This window comes from Thunnus thynnus, chromosome 14, assembly GCF_963924715.1.
Source record: "Thunnus thynnus chromosome 14, fThuThy2.1, whole genome shotgun sequence".
Classification (NCBI taxonomy): Eukaryota; Metazoa; Chordata; class Actinopteri; order Scombriformes; family Scombridae; genus Thunnus; species Thunnus thynnus.
The window spans coordinates 10,464,572-10,482,868 of record NC_089530.1 but is presented as its reverse complement, the minus strand read 5'-3'; the positions used below and the strand labels follow the sequence as shown (position 1 = coordinate 10,482,868).

Genomic DNA, 18,297 nt, shown 5'->3' with positions numbered 1-18,297 from the left:
TCATCAGGTGAACATGATGTAAAGCTTATAGTGTAGGTACGAAGCAGTGTGGTTAACTACCGTATTAATCACAACAGTTGTGCCAGCTCAGGAACCTTAACACTGCATTAACACAGTGTATCGATCGCAAACACATAGATTGTAATTAGATTAATTTTTAATAAGGCCAGCTAAGGGAAGACTCTGTTGGATGCTGATCTCAAGATCATTTGCTACCACTCTAGAGAACTTCCCAAGACCCAACACTTAGAGTGAGCTATTGACTATAAAAGCCCTTGAGCCAGCCTTACTACAGCTGGAGAGTATATATGCCATTACCAAAAGCGCTGACAATCTGCTACTCTGCCACAGAGTCGTGTTTCAGTTGTCTTCATTTCAAAGTAATTATCATTGACTCTGGTCTTCTGTGCCTTTCACAAAACTTGACGGAAGCATTTTACTTACAAGGCTTTGCACGAATCCTAGAGCAAGTCTGAAGTTGCTTTGCAGATACAACCTTAATTGTGTATACCCTATGCAAAGTTTAGACCAGCAGCCAACAAACACACATAGCTCATTTTTTTTTCACTCCTGAGTGGCCCTGCCCAGGAATTAAAACTAGACCTTCTTCCATATTATAACCCCTGACCTGCATAAGGGACCACAAGTTGCAGCAGGCACTGTCTCCCTGTAACGACAGGGGTCAAGACCTCAATTTCAACCCACATCAAGCGATACAAGGGCCATGCCACAGTTGTAACCTGTTGGTTATTGCGTGGGTCACATTCTAGAAATATTTTTCTTTTCCTGGGTCAGTGCCACAACTATAACATTCTATGACCTAAGAAACAGGCTTACAAGTACTGCAGCGACCTTTGCCCTTTAAGACGGATGTAAAGGAAAAGATGGAAAGCCAGAGAGATCAACCCTTACATTTTCTGAATTCTCTCATCTCACACTCAGACCGCTTGCTGTCAAAGCCTCTCAATAACTATTCTGTAAATGCTAAAAATCAACTGCCTTGACAGTCAAGATGTACTGTATACTTCATTCCCACCACTCTCACCCATCTGACTACTGTTGATGTCTCATTCTTTCTGTTTTTCTTCTTCCTCCCCCTCCTCTGCCTGACAGAAGTGGCTGAGTTACAATGAGGAGTAGAGATGGGCTGAAGTACTGCTGAGCCCTAGCTGAGCTCCTCTATGAGCCCTGGGTGGAGCGGGATGTGAGCTGCATACCAGCCAGTAGTGACAGCCAGTCTGCTCTGTATGGCTGTGTTAGGCAGTGTCTGCAGACAGTGCATGGCCCGTTCACAGCTCCTGCCCTTCAAAAGATGCCCCAAGAGCTGTGTGCTCAGAACCTAATCCAGCATGCCAAATCAGTTTGCAGGTCACCTGACTCCTCTCGTCTCCCAAACACACTTAACCTTTTCAGCGATATCACTTTGTCTGGTGATGTTTCCTTTTTGAAATCCATTTCCACACATGTGCAGGTGTACCGACACTCTAACTCACACATCAAGTAACGTAGGCAAACAGATGTGTGGAAGATGAGAAAGCTGAGAAAAATAGATCCATGGAGATAGGACCAGCTGTTTAGGAAGAGCAAACACAACGGGTGAGGTGTCAGAGAAGTAGGCATATAAACAAATGAAATAAACGAGTAAATTATTAGAGGGAGTAAAGGCCTATATTTGCGCTCTCTCGACGCCACCTTAAGAGAGATAAAGTGAGGCTTGAGACATATTAGGTTAGAACTGAAAAGGAAAGAGAGAGGTGGAAATAGGTGAGCTACAGAACTAGTGAAAAAGATAACAGGAGAGTAGAATGATAGATGTAAATATATGGGGGAAGTGAGATGACAGAGAGAGTTAGATAGAAATCTGATAAAAGGAGTCAGTGCAGCTGGGGACAGCCTGCCAGAAGAACTCTGCTCGGCAGCAACATCAACAGCTCAAGGTCAACAGCAGCAGTTCAAGTGCATCTGCAGCTCTCTCTCATCATTTGTCTCCTTCAGAATATCCACTACATTTACCTCACCTCACCTCACCTCGCTTTGCCTCTCCTGTCTGTATGAAGCTGGCAAAGTATGTTTAAAAAGATACAATAAAATACCCTCAATAATAACTTCCCATCACCTCTCTTGGAGACAGGAGTCACAGCACTGTTTGTAGTACGGTTGACACAGTCCACTTACAGGTGTTTTAAAAATTGATGTTCAGAAAAAGATTGATTGAGCTGACTCTTTTATATGCTCAACTACACACACAATAAAAAAAGTTCAGTGTTTTACTTCTACATCTTCTCCCCTCAAACCCTCCTTCTCATTCTCTTTTGCTCCATTTGCTGTGTGGAGGGTTCAGTGAAAGCTAATCTGTCAGAAGGTGGAGAGTTGGCGTCAGGCGCAGTGATGGTGGGCCCTCCAGGGTCCCTGCGCTGCTTGGCTCGGCTCTCTCCTATGCTGGGAATATGGCCGGCTCAGGGAGATTTGTCTTAGTGAGGCACACTGATGGGATATGTGCAGCGCACCACCGCTGATGAGGACTCAGGTGGTGCAGTGTTATTTCTGCTGAAGGCTCCTCTACTTCATCACCAAGCAGAGCACAGCATCCACAGAGAGAGAGAGGGATGGGGGGGGATTTGGTGGGGGGGGGGTAGAGGGGGATGTCGGGGATTATAGCACATGTCATGTGAACAAAGGGTTACGATGGCACAATGCAATTACATAACGTTTGCATAGTACATCCAGTTTTGTTGACTGCAACAGTACTTATGGGTTCAGTGACCACAATAAATTTGGACTGTAACCACGAAGAATTAAGTTGGATAATCACAATCTGACATGAGAAGACTGCAAGGCAGGTCTTTTCAGTTAGTGCTCTCCCAATCGTTTCACACCGCTGACTTATTCTAGGCAACAATTAAATGCATGATCAAATTATATTAGAAAGAAAAGTTGGTGTAATTTCCGTCTAAATGAAAGGTACGTTTTCATCCATGTCTCCATGTCAGCCTAGTGAGTTATGCCAAAGGGAATATTCATCTTAAAACAGAATTCACATATTTTATTCCTATGATCTTGGGCATGTAGGACCTTTGTTAATGTGAAGAAAAAGAGAGCCCACTCTAATCTCTGATGCAACCAAGAGACAGAGTGTCTGGCCCCTCTCTTAGGCATATGTAAAACACCTTTATGAGCACTTGCACAAGACCCTGGGTGACTTTTAAGGAATATGGTTTTATGTTTTTGTTTTATATGAAGCTAGAAAAGCCATTTCTTTGGATGTTAGAGCTCAAAAATGCATGTCGTTATTCGGTTCATAATGAAACAACTTCCAGGTTACATCACAGACAATTCTATCTTGACACTGTGAAAGTTGGAAGAGTAGTTCATGTTCAAAAATATCCACTGAACAGGAACGTAGGAAATATAATATAAATGTGCACTCTGCCTTAGGCAGAATTTTTGCTTTAAGAACAAGCAAGCCTATTGCTCTCTCTTTTGCCAGCATGGCAACTCTTTCATATCCTAAATTTACTGAGTTAACTTTCACAACAAACTTGTATAGCTAAGGTGTTTTTCCCTGATGAGAAGGAGTGAGAAGTAGCTGCATAACCTGATAAAGTGAGTGGAAGTAAATCAACAAGTTGAATACATGTCTGTAGTATAATACATTCGCATTCTTTGCTTGCAAATATATGGGTAGGCTATATGCGCATACTGCAGACCACACCAGTTTTGTTTTTTTCCTGAGTGGGCTTATATTGTGAGAAGGATACCTCAACCTGCTGCTATTTTAGGGCTTTATAATATCTAGTATTTTTTCTTTCTTTGGAGCACTTACTGATTTTTGTAAGGGTATGTGGTCTTGGTTTGATAAACATATGCTGACTGAATTCTACAAAAATACAAAGTACAGCTTTTCTCCCCTTGAGGAAGAAATTGTATTATTTGTCCTGCATCCATCCTTTCAATTGTAGTTGGCCAAGTTCACATCTCAACACTCGTCATTCATTTTGATGAGCTGTCTTCTTTGAAGCAACGTATAGCCTAAGGCCTATAAGGTATCTGACACTTGCAAATTCAACACAGGTATTAAAAAGGCTAACGGTAAACATGGGAAATCTGCTACAGAAAAGAAGCAACAACAAAAAGATCCCACAAAATGTCAATTTTTATCTGTTTTTGAAAGGTCTTTACTGAATATTTAGACACACTATTTGCTAAATACATATTGCTTTTTACAATTGTTGCTACTAAACATCTTTAAAATCTTTTTCTTTTAAATAAATGTTATGTATCTAACTTTTTTTTTATCTGTGACATTTTGACTACTGTCTCTGAGGAACCTTGTTATAACACACAGGCATATCATTAAAGTACTTTATATTACAAAGTAGATTAGTTGATTGTGGCTTGGGCAGCAAGCGGAAACCATTAAGTGCAGCACAGTTGAGGGCTGCTCTAGTTGAGGGCAGCAGTGCTGTGTGTTCATCTGGAAAGGGAGGGGGGGAGGGCTGTCACCCCATCAGGGCCCAGAGGAGAGGTGAGGTGACCCGGGGTGGAGGACAGAGTAGCGCCCCAGGACTCTAGACGCCAAAGCGTGGGTGTCAAATGGCCTGGAGCTCCTCTCTATACCAACACTGGGACACGGCAGGGCTGTGACCATGACCGACTTTGCAGCCCACAGAAGGAGACAGAGACAAAGAGGGATGGGAGGGTACTATGTGAGGAAGACGGGCAGAAAAAGAGGTAGGAAGAAAGAGAGCAGCCTCTGTGGCACAACAGATGATGACCTTCCTTGGAAACATTCAATATAGGTGATGCCATGCTTTGTCCTACATGCTAAAATTAACACCTGACATTTCACTTTTTAAAAAAAACATTCGGAAGACTGCATGATATGCAAAAGTTTAATGCTCAACCAAGTTTTTCAAAGGCCTAAATCTATTGTCCTGTGGGTGGTTAGTATTTTTACATTTGGCTTATCATCCATGAAAACGGCAGAGCAAGGCTAGTGTTGAGTACAATGCACACTGTGTGACTCAGTAAATGGGCTACGAAGCTCCTGTTCCCTGTGAGCACACACTCTGCTACCCACTGATACAGCATGTTGCTCCTGTGTACCTTGAAATTCCCAACCCAGCTGGACTAAGCTCCCTGTAGTAAACCCCTAGGTTTTAAGAGAAGGGGGAACTTGCCCAGGCCATCGCTGGCAAGCTAGCAGCAAGCCATCACTGTCGAAAGATAAGGTACCATGAATGTCTCCAACCTTCCTAATCCTAGACAGGGATGAAGAGAGCCAGAGCATGATGCTGGCTGGAGGAAAAAAATCTTAGCTGCTTGACACCTTTGATCTGGACAGTAGAGTAGAATGGCAGCATGGACATACCAGTAGAGCTTGGGTGGATTACATCCGCATATCTCCTACAGCCACCAGTCAGTGCTGAAACTCCTCTGTCAACAATCCTCAGATCCGTCACAGAGACAGATGAGCCAAAGGTGGAGGGTGAGCAGTAAACAGGTAGATATTTGTCCTAAGACGAACAGCCGTACAGCTGTGTTGAGGGCCTCTGATTGTTTTGATAGGGTTATAAATGCACGTGTGCCATGGCATCTGTCACGTAAACAGTAGACTTAATGTTCATGTCCTTGCTTTTGCATCGTACCAGTGATCCCTCTGCGCCGTACTAAGATTGATCTTAGCAGACGCTTCCTAAACTGTACAGCTCATTACAAGGCTGTTGGAAAATGCTCTTTCAGCAACAACTGATGTGATCTCCACAAGGCTAAATTATCCACAATGCATCTTGAAATGGGATTTTTATGTATGTGGCTTTGCTTGAGCAAGTATCCCTGCCTGCGTGTGACCATGCTTGTGTTTCTATGTGTAAGAAAGACTAATGAGGGAGAAAAAGGACTACAAGAGACAAAATTATGTATGAGAGGAAAGACAGGAGAGAAAGGGATAAAAAAAAAAAAGAGAACATGACCTCTCTAAGTCTAGGTAGTTGGACTCTTGGCACTGATCTTGTGAGACATTGAGAGGTGTCTCCTCCTTGGAAGGAATAATCCATTTAAACCTGGGTCGCATGGCTGTGATTGATGTGCGAACAGGAGCAGCACTTAATAACCTCTATCATGCTGGGTGACCCTGTGGCCCACGGTGGGCACCAGTTTGTTTATGGGTGGTACCTCCGACACACTATCCGTGCAGAAATTCTGTTGTGGCTAATGGGCCGGACTGAGGGATTGGACTGTCAGCGCAGTGTGAGCCCTCATTTTTCTTTCCAAGCGTCGAAGGTACCCCCTGCGCACCCCTGCTACACCCAACCTCCCTGTTCTGCCATCATCTGTCAATGGTGACTGAGTCTCCTGGAATATGGGGGTGTGAGAGAGAGTGTCAATTAGCATTAGCTTTCCTGACAAATCTGTTTTTCTCACTACAAAGGCCTTGGATAACTTGTTCCTGATTTCTCTCTGTCACAATGTTGGGAGCACAGGATTTGTTTCCCAACTACAATTCAAGTGTGGAAATGGGTCAAGCACATGTGCATAAGTACAGTACCTGCGTGCATGGCCATGTGAATATATATAAAACTATTGCTAGCTATATGTATTCTACAGAGATGGAGAGAGATAGAGAGAGAAAGACACAGAAAGACAGAGGGTGAAAGAGAGAGATCGGAAAGATGTGCCTTTCACACTGAAAAGCTTTTGTTTACATTGCTGAAATGGGCGTTGACCTTAAAGGTTATCTAAAATGTACAAAAAAAGTCAAAAGGCCTGACAAGAGAGCAGGACCGCTTTGAGAACATGGCAGTACTCAGGGGGCATTGGGAGGAGCAGTAGAGAATAACATCACAGCACCGTTCTATACTGTACTTCCTTTGAAAATCCCTCCTCTATTTGCCCTCTGCTGTGTGAAGATCTTCAGTCTTAATCAGCTGTATTGTTCTGTGGAGATGCAGTTATGGGAAGCGCTAAGCTGTTTATTTATTGAACAGGCTTTAATTCCTCCCCTCTGCTGCATGCTTGGCTCTGCACAGTCTATCCCTTTGATGTAAGGGGCTGCTGGTGGAGTGGTATGACTGGCTCCCACTGGCAATGCAGCACACAGCACCACAGTGAACAGCAATAAGCACTGCCCTCGTCAGCAGCGCACAGTACAGTGACCCCCATCTTTCATGCATGCATTTGGGCTGCCTTTGTTCAGTATCTCTAAAACAGAGCTATTTTACTCCAAAATGCCACATATCCACTCTGAAAATGGACCATTATGTGAAATTTATAGATTTAATTCTTTAATTTCAGCCAGTAAAAGTGTTATCACCGTCAACATAATCAAATCCATTTTTATGTTTTAAAATAGATTTTACTAGGATTTCATCCTGTGCGTCATCTGAGTTAATTTCCCGAGGATTTGCAATAGTCTTTCAGACACTAATGAATCAGACACTAACGAGTCAGGCACAACACACATAGAGTCAGAAACCAATGGGTTTACTGAAAATTTGTGGTGGTTTTTAAGGCACTAACAACTGCTCATAATTACTATAAGGCCTGATCAAACTTTTGTGCTGGCAAAAAGTGGTAACGCAACATAATGCATGTTCCGATTATTGCAGTATGTGCTGCAGGAATTTCCTATGCAAGACTGGAAAATACAGAAAAGAGTAAGAGAGAGATACAACTTTAGCCCTTCTTATCATTAGCACTTCAGTAATTGCCATTTTAAGATGCGTGCATAGACAGGTGGCAGAAAACAAGACAATTATTGCAGAGAGAGATGATGAGAGGAGATGATGAGGAGTTGTTGTGCAGTAAACTGTGTGAATCACAGAACTGATGGGTGGAAAATGTTCAATATCCCAAGAGGGAAGTTTTCTATCCAGCAAAGAGTGCATAATTATAAACATCTAGTGTTTCATAAGTGTGAATACTCTCTTTAGTGCACACACTGGGCTTCACTAACAAGTGTATGAAATGCTGTATATTGTATATCGGCCACTTGGACTATCTGGTATCCATGTACATGAAAGTTTGACAGTGCCCATTGGGCCACTGCCTGTGGACCTGCAGCTGCATGGTTTTCAAATGCTGCTGGAAAAAAGAAGAAATGACCTCCCCTTTGAAATTTACATTGAAATATTGTTAGTGACAACTACTGTATACTTGCAATTCAGATGAAAATGACTGTGTTCACAGTTAAACAGACCAGCATCACCTGACTGGATATTGAACCTTTGCTAATTGTCCTCCCCCAAATTTACTCTTTCTAGGTAATCTGAGATCAGTCAAAGATAGTTGCAATAACCCAATATATTTAATACAGTTAAAGCTTGGAGGACAGCACAGCGTATTGAAGGACGATCTGAGTTAATATCCACATTTACTCCAATTGTTAATGACCCTGACTTTCTGCCAGGTGTCTTACTTTCAAATATTGGGATTCGAAGAGTATCTTTTACGTCTGGGACCTCTTTGAGGATGGAGTCCTCATGACCTTTAACCAGACAGTACAGAAATATGATGAATCCAGAAATGACTGCTTTTGTTTTTTTCAGATAATAGATTATATTAAGAAAAAAATTCCTTATTAACTGATTTTAATGTCTCCGGTATTGAAAAGCTGGTGCATATTATTGTAAATGCTAAATGGACTGCATTTATATAGCGCCTCTCTAGTCTTCCGACCACTCAAAGTGCTTTACAATACATGTCAACATTCACCCATTCACACACATATTCATACAGTGATGGTAGAGGCTGCCATTCAAGGTGCCAACTTGCCCATAAGGTACCTAACATAACATAACCTGCTCAAATTCACACACACACACACACACACACACACTGCTGGTGCAGCCATCAGGAGCGATTTGGGGTTCAGTATCTTGCCAAAGGACACTTTGACATGTGGACTGGAGGAGCCAGGGGTCGAACCGCTGATCTTCCGATTAGTGGACGACCCGCTCTACCTGCTGAGCCACAGCTGCCCCAATAATGTACATCATATAAAACTATTTAATGTCCTGACATTCTGTGCAAGGAAAAACATATGACTTCAGTGGATTTCCTGTAAGGCTCCCACAATCTCTGGTTGGCATAGGATAATAACGGAGCTGGACGCCCCGACTTGTCTAATACACTCCAAGACAGCTAACTTCATCAAAATGTAGAAACTTTTTCTTGAATTTGTAAATGTGAATATATCTGCCATCTTATCTAGAGTGTTCCTATGAAGCATATGGGATGCTAAGGTCCAACTGTGGTGGTTGTTGTTGTGATATTGTGACAGCTGACTCTAAATGCCTTTTTGTTTTCTTCTTTTTTCTTTGATTGTCTGTGCTGAGCTGAACAATGTTACATTTTAAGTTTTAGATTTGTTGTTATCCTTTTCTGTGTTTCAATAATGGAAAATTCAATAAAACATTAAAAAAAAAAAAACAACAGCCCAGCATTGGGTCTTAATTAGCAGCAGAGAATTTAAATAACTGCGGCTGTGCTCATTTACACTACCAGTGTTAGAAAGTACCCTGCTAAATTGAAAACATGCAGTGATGCAAAATTATTTTGCAGCCATGACAGTAATTTGTAGTAGGTGTAGTAAATTAACCCCAAGGTATTATATTTTTTAAAAGGTTGGCAACTCTATTTAGAACAAAGCCTCAACACAGTTACACAAGTGTAGAATATCACAGAATATGATGTCTGAGGTGAACCTCATCATCAAGCATCTACAGCACCTAAAATATAGCTCAGAAAGCTACATAAAGTGGTTAAAACAAAAGAAACATCTAAAATTATATGAACTGTCAAGCATCTGAACAAAAGACCTTTTGGCTTCAGAACAGTTCCAGTACTCCTTGGTTTTCTGTCCTGACATGTTTTAGAGGTAGGTTACATCATTCTTTAAAAAGCAAAGCCTCTAGCTCTTTCAGTGATGGAGATATGAACCCCATAAAGGTTTAATGCTTAGTTCTGTTGACTGGGGAGGCCATGGAAATGTTACAAGTTCACACTGATGTTTAAGAAACCACTTCTGAATTAGTTTTACATTGTACACTGGGGCACTATCATCTTTGTACATGTACTGTTTGTGGAAACATCTTGAGGGAACAGTGTTTGCACCATAGAGAGCACCTGGTCTTGTAAAATGGTCTTTATTTCCTTGGCTGTTTTATGATTATAGAGAGTGATCAGAGCACCTAACAACTCTCATGAGATGACTGCCCAAACAATTATAGGTCCCTGATCATATTTAAAAGTTTCTGGCTCACACTGGCCTTTATTTAAATAGTTGGAAAAGCATTTTAGTGTGCAGAATTGCCATCTTGGCAATTTGACGTTATTCTTAAGGTTACCAGAGTTGTATTTGATATTATGGAACCACATTGCTGCTGACTTATTGTTAGTGACAGCCAATATGAATCTGCTTGCTAATTAATACTTGCATATATGGCCTTACTGTCATTATTAGAGCTTGTGTGCAAATTCAAAGGAGAACATATACTATACAGTATGTAAGAATAGTGAAAAAATAATTATTAGTTGTCAGCAGAGGCAATTCACTACATTCCATAAACTTCAGTAGTTTCCCTGCATCAAACATCTTCTGCCATTATAACTTCAAAGTCTGTTCATATCAACAAGTTTGGCATGTTTTCCATGTGACTTTGTTTAATGAGCACACTAGCTCTTTGCCAGCGATGCCTTTCTGCATATCAGGCCTGGTCCCATGAGGGAGCACAAACATTTTTCAGGGTCTCCATTTTGTTCACCTTACACTAGGCTATGTCTTTGTGCAATATGGTGTAAGGTGAACTTGTTGGTATGTTTGAACATTCTGTTTTCTCCTTCAAAGACAAGGTCTCTTAAATATTTTATTTACATTATTTTGTGTTTTCCCTTAATCCAGAATTATGAACATACAGCCACTGAGATAAGATTTGCAACGCAGGCATGTACACAGTGGTAATGTGTGCAGGTTGTTATGGTAAAACATGTATGTAAAGCACAAAATACAAAGTCAATTAAAGAAAATAGGAGAGATTAAGCTTACCATAGATGCCTGTGGATATACATGGGAAGGCCTGTGCAAAAAAGAAAGAGAAATAACAGTCAAAGCATGTTCACACAGACTGAGTAAATTAGACAAAACAACTGTAGCTTTTATCAATCCCATTAAGCACTAAATAACAAACAACCAAGGTAAAATGCCACCCAGGATGTCGAAATCCAATCAGCTTTTTTGTCAGTCCTTTATTTCATTTCCCTTTGTAGTAAAACACACTGAGCATATTATTTCTGTTCAATTAGCTATTACTGTATAAAAACCACAGCAGAAGAACTCAGTCTTCAACTACTTTAAGTAAATGTTGCATGATTGTTTATATCTGGATTAAACTGCAGCTGCTGTAGGACACCTACTGTTGACGTCATTCCCAAAAGGAGCAATTTACTATTATACGTGCCCAAATTCATGGATCCAGAGAAGTCCATTGTGAACCACACTCCAGCTCCCATAAACAACACATAAACACACACACACATGCACACATACTTTTCTGTTGACCTCCAAAAAAAAAAGGCACATTACACACATCCTGGATTTGAACACACTTTCATACACATCTATCACAATCACAAAACAGGCTGCTGGAGAAAATTCTATCATGTACAGTTGCAACCAATGAATGTGACGACCTATTAGTGCTTAATGCCTGCACTTGATGCCCATAACAGTCATAGTTTGCATATGTTGCCTGAGGGAAGAGTGGAACAGACTCATGTGAATTCATAGGTACATGTAGAGCTCACTGCTTAATATTCTCCAGCACATGAATATCCAAACGATGGCGGATTGATCAGGGCTGCCCTTCCATTGATGTTTATGGAACTTTCCCAAGAACTGAAGCTACTCCACACATCACATTTTGTTTCAGACTATGAACCTGTATTCTGTCAAAAGCATTGAATTATTTAAGCTTGACGACTGTTTACAACATGATACCAGTGATTTAGGTAGGAAGTTGCAAAATATGGACTTATTCTGGTCATTCTGTGTAAAGTTGGAGCACACTGTGACTCGGCTGTGTCTGAACGAGGACAACTCAGCATGAAGGTTTTCAGCGCGTTTGATTTAATTATGACAAAACCAAACACAGAATCGCAAAGTCATTGCTGCCACATTTGGATCAATAGCAGGGATCAATAATATCCCACCAACCATTGAAATGCAGGGACGCACACACACACACACACACACACACACACACACACACAACACAAAACAGACATGCAGAGACACAGGATAAATATTCTGAATATTAACGCTTTCATGAGCTTACCAGCAAAAACCTACATATATTTATGGCTGTCTTTTCCAAAAACATTATAAAAAGTAACCACCTTGTAATAGTTCTTGCTTTGTAGCACTTTGCAACAGACATATTATTCAAGCATGGCTTTATAGCTTAAAATAGTTCCATTATTCTTTACTTCTGTGAGCAAATATATTATGATACATAGGCCTTGCTGTAAGCTTTCCTATTTCACATTCATCTTTTTAAGTATATTAATAAACAGTAAAGAGAAAGGATTTTTTCAAAGGTCTCATTTGTCCTCAAAAGCAGCTGAATACGTGCTTTAGTTCCTTCATTCATCAAAAGGCCAGCCGCAACATTAATATAATAAGATGACAAATGAAAAAAAAGAGGAAAACATTTCACTACCAGCTCACAACTGGATTAATTTAGAGCAACAAAACACTACAGATATTCATCAAAGAATAGCACCCATATGTGAAATTATTCCAGTGCCAAAACTAAGCCCAACAGTTTGTTTTGCCACACTGACCCTGTCAAGTTGTATTTAGAAACATGCTGTTGCTAGCAGCCGTGCCAAGATCATTTCATTTTGGAGCTGAAAAAACAACTCACAAATGTGGAAGAGTAAGATAGTAAATACAAGTCTGTATGATGATTACACAAACAGGTAGTCAGGGTCTTTTCAACTGAGGAAACATAATTCACATGTAGAGAAAGTAAATATTTGATTAAAAACATTAAAAGAATAAAATATGCAGATTTGTCTCTCTGAAGCATCATAACCTATGGCATCAGCTTTGAAATGCAATGGTCCCTCTGTCCTTGCTTTAAGCAAAGAGGAATGGGTCTCTGTTTGTATTCTTATTTACCAGTTTTCAGGTTCTGCCTGTCAAGGTGAATCTTTCTTCTGTGGGGTGATTTAAATCTTTTACCGAAGCGTTGACCTTTCCAGATGACTGTCTGGGTCTGACACAAACCACAGATGATGAAGCGTGGAAAAAGCATGGCCATTTTTAGTCCTGTGCCAAGCTCTGCCCGTGGCACATACTGAAGTATATTGAGATCGAGGGCACATAATGGTTAAATAAAAACAGATAAATTATATCAGAAAGAAATAATAACTGTTCATAATTTTGATGTCAGCCAAAATTGGTGTTTCACATCAAGAGAGATGACTAATAAATGCGCAAATGAGGTGCAGTGCTTCCGATATGTGTACTTAAAATGCATGGACTCATTAGCAACATCTTGGCGTTTAGACCAGTGAAATCCCAATACTTTTAGCTACTCTTTAAATGATGCCATTACATTTGGCAACAGTCAATACAAATATGAATCAAGATTTACCCCAGCAAGAGGAATCTGTGTGAAGCTGTGTAATAATAAGGAGAGAGGGGAAAATGAATTTAATCCTCAGCCAAGATGAACATTATTTCCTGTCATTGCCTCCAGCCAGTCTCACCTGCCAAACTGATCCTGAGCCAGCAGCCTTGTTATCCTCTCTTACAGGTAGCTGAAAGGCCATGATGTCAGTCTCTTCAACTTGAACTCCTGCTCTGAGTGCAACTAAACTTTGACACATTTGCAGGCTGGTGCAATGACATACCATCAGCGTAATCAATTAAAATCTTTTTTTATTAGTTCCCTGGCTGATCCATTAAAGAGTATTGATCCACCTGGTGTGAAAATGCATTGGGTAATCACTTAACGGGATGCTGTAAAGATCTGACACCTTTGTGGCACATGCAGATGTCAGTTACTTGTTTAAAGGACAGTGAAAAGATGTACCGTATATTTCCAATAAAACTGCAAAGACTAGAGTGCATCATGGCAGAGGTGTCTCCATTTCTCAATAAATCAGCCACACAGCAAGCATCCAATAAACAAGATGTGCACAAATTATAAATATTACAGCTAATCAATATCTGTAAATATCAAAATGCTCAGTAGTATTCATAAGCTTCAAGTTTCATAAAAAAAAAAACAACGTAAATATACAACTTTCCCAATTTCAAGGTGAGCAAGGGAGGAACAACAGTACCTGTTGACTGCAGCAGTATCTGCTTTAGTACTGCATATTTACATGCAGAGTAGATACAGACGTGACAGTCAATCCTAATGGAGCTGTTCATTATCAAATAGAGCTGTAGCCTTCACAGAGACAGACAACAAATGACTGCTGGTGTCCTATAGCATGCAAATGCAATAAAACAGCTACAGCAGATTTCAGAAGTAGCCACAGTGTGCTACATAGTAAGCTTAGTTAAGCATAGCCCATTTTTCTTTCCCATCAACACTGGGCCACCGTAGAAGCTATTTTGATAGTTGTTAGCGTACATATATGTACATATGCTTACCTTGTATAAGGCCCGGTGTTAATTAGGACAGCCAGCAGTATATATGCAGTCATGACCTATGATTCTTGCTTTAGGTTATTATTTCTTTCTCTGGCTGCTCATTAGAAGTGAGTCAGCATGTCTGCCTGCACCTTGGCATGGGGCTGTGCCTGACATGTTGGCTTGTTGCTGATTTTCTTTGCTTAGGGAGTGTTCGGAAATTGGTCACCAGGGAAATTATTCTGTTGCTGGGTCTCCTCCCTAATCTATCACATCACTTTAAAGTGGAGCACCTCTCCTCTCAGCATCTCAGCACACTTATTCAGCTCACAGTATATTAAGTACGACACGGGGTGGCTACAGTGATTATTGTTGGCAAAGCTATACTTGTGTTACTTTAATGCTTATTTTTTTTCATGGAAATGATGTTAATTATCATTCCCATTTACTGTAATATTGACAGAAGAAATTGGATTTTAAATGTTTTAACTGTCACTCCCACAGCTTATTAAAACAATGATTTATTGACTTCAAAGTGTGACTTGAGTTTTGCAAAGACAGTGCTCATAAAACCAAGTCACTGTTATTCCACTGAGAGCATGATAGCCTGCAGCTTTCAGTCATTTGTTAAGCAGCAGGAAATGACACAGTGAAGATGGCTCAACCTGTGGCAAAATGCGGCTGTCCTGCTGTAGCTGTCACCTTCCCATGCTGCAGGCACTGTCGACTAGCCATGAGCAGACAGGTAAAGGGGAGAAAACCATGCATGGGCACAGTGACTGCAGGATCCTGCCGGGGGGAGCACCTCGTCTCGGCTGGCTGAGTAAATAGCACTGGACCCGGGGTGCTGCCCCTGTAGCTTGAAGCCTCCTAGCCTGTTTGCAGACGGAAGCTATGCTTATAAATCACAGAAGCAAGGGGAGACCTTGTGCAAATGCAACCACAAGTATGTTATTATTTGTTGCCACAGTGTGGGCTTACATCAGAGTATCAGAACATGAATCCAAGAGAATCCTCTTTGTTGACTGCTGTAATTCTTTAAGCATGTAGGTCATGCCTGGTTTCTGGTGTCTGAATCAGCTACCTGCTGCCGCGGCTGCTGCTGCTGGGAAGAGCGTCACGGTTACAGATCAGGATATTCAAATATGACACATTAACACCCTTTTATTCTGCATAATACCACACTCCATATTCTAATGTGAGCACTGATTGTTTGAGTGTCATTATGCTAAATGGAGGATGGAGGAATGCAGAGGGTGAGAAACCTGGAACCTAATGGCCCGAGTCCCACTACCGGTTTTTATATCTGCCATGACCAAGTGTAACTATTATTACAAAAATATCTGAGCATCCATTAAGGGCTCTGTCTCAGCATCACTGGCTGTGTTTACATGCAGGGACTAACTAACTGCCTATGATACTCTGGAAAACAGCTTATTTAGGATAAGCTGTTTGCATGCACTTTTGCTACCCTGTGATGGAGAATCCTTGTTATAATGAATAAACCAGAACAGAAGATTCTTGTCCTCCTCTAGGGTCTTGCCAACAATAAAATATGAAAATGTGTAGCCACAAAGTAAATCCTTTCCCTGAGCAATGGAAGGTAATGTCTAATAGAGAGGAGAGAAATGACAATCCAAACTATAGAACTTGTAAATACTGCTTACCGCAATGTTTTTGTTGGCATCAATATGTATCTATCATGCTGTGCGAGTGTGAGTCTGTAGCGGCAAGGAAAACAAACACTGAAAGGGGAGAGATTTTCCCACCTCCAAGTAAAACATTTAATACTGATATATACCAGCCATCTTAACTAGGTCTTCTATAATCACAGTGTGAGAATTGTCCAGTTATTCTGATCTAAATATAACGTTAAAACATGTAACGAGGGCTGACATTTGGACTGAACCAAATATCGATGCAGTAAATGGACATAACAAACTCTCTTTGGACATAATGAAGCTCTGGGGTGCTCTATGATTGCCGTCATCACACTCAGTTCCACAGCACGCATCCCATCTGCACATGCAAAGGATGCAATGATTGCAGAGGAAGAAAGACAGGCTGTAGCATGTCTGTTAGCTAAATGTATGACAGGGGTGAGATGAATTGGCAGAAAAAAAAAAGGTTTTAGCGCTAGCGCTACAGCTAGTGGATAAGGCAGAGCAGTAGAGCACATACAAGCAGATACTGAACTGATGGCTGCTTGATTCATTGGTCCATGACCAACTGTATGGTTGATCAACCACAGTTCACCCTAAAGCCCACAGCGACAGTGCACAGGTACTCTGAGAAGCCTTTTTAATACAACTTGGTGTTCACATTAGGAATTGTAATGCAACTTTAAACATAAAAACTTACATACTGCCAACCAATACACTGAATATACAAATACAATCCAGAGTTGGCTGGGAATTGTTCTCTTTCTTATTATTCACATCACCATGATTTCCCACAGAGGTCCGCTGGTGACATTGATTCTCTCAATGTTAAAGAGGGAGCATTTAGAGCAGCATAAAAATGATACTACTCTGAACTGAGAGCACATGCAGAACCAACGTCTGCTCATATTTATGTATGAGGACTCTTGCTCAGTATCAGTTGAAATTATATCACTGACCACTCAGCAACAGAGAGGCAGAGACAAAAGAAAGAAATTCACATCGATGAGACAAACTGACTGACCTCTACCTGACCCGCGCATGATTGACAGAATTCAAATGAGTGGGCGAGGAACATGTCAGGTAAATTCAATAACAAAATCTATTCCTACCATTGCACTGTAGTGGACCACTCCGCTATACAGCTGCAGGCAGACTTCTTGTCAGATATTTTCTGTTTTTTAAAATATAACTTATTGATTAAATTAGCATGCTTGTGGTGGGTGAAATCAAGGCTCCCGTGTGGGCTGATCTAAGAGGCTGTGGAGTGCAAAGAGCAATAGACTGACAGTTGGGGTAATAGACCTGTGGCTTTGTTGTCTCATCATGAATCATCATAAAATACAGTGAATTGTCAAACAGTAGATTTATTTGAGAACCAGGACTTTGAGACTATTATTAAAGAAAGATCTTTATTACTCTTTATATTTTATCATATTTTTTTGACCTCTGTCCTGTTGCCATTATAATTTGCTGTTAATTCAAACATTTTTATCTGTTTTCACAAGAACTGCAAATGAGAATGTATCTGTATTAATAGATTAGTGAGCATAAACAATATTTCTGCTGCCAAGAGAAAAGAGGTGGAGAATGGCATAACTAGGTTGCACTGTTGGAAATAATGTCACAGATAAAGGTGTCTTTTTTCCCACCTTCATTGGCAAATAGACTTTATTTGTTCCAACAGACCACAGCCTTGGCTATTATTTGAATACCGGCTTTATTTGACAATTTATGGAATCTAACATCCGCTACCTTTAAAGCTTTGAACTTTACTTTGATTAAGATCCTCACCCTGACATGATTATAATAGTCTTATGAAATTTTTATTGTATTTGTCACAAGAGCCATGGCATTATAAACTGAGGAAGGCATTTTGATTGGATCCTGAGATGGAAGTGTGAAGCAAAGAAAGCAGAAAATAAAGGACAAGATGTATCTCTGGTAATTCTGTGCAAAATGTTTGATTTGAATATTTGAACCTCAACG

The 18,297-nt window shown here is 40.6% G+C and overlaps 1 protein-coding gene across 5 annotated transcripts in view; it reads right to left on the bottom strand.

The window, feature by feature from the left end:
* macrod2 (mono-ADP ribosylhydrolase 2) overlaps positions 1 to 18,297 on the bottom strand; it is a 423,353-nt gene that overhangs the window by 96,725 nt on the left and 308,331 nt on the right. For all 5 annotated transcript variants that reach the window (XM_067609731.1, XM_067609733.1, XM_067609736.1 and 2 more), the window contains exon 7: positions 11,045 to 11,075. In XM_067609731.1, coding sequence (XP_067465832.1) covers positions 11,045 to 11,075 — 31 coding nt within the window. The remainder of the gene's footprint in view (positions 1 to 11,044; positions 11,076 to 18,297) is intronic.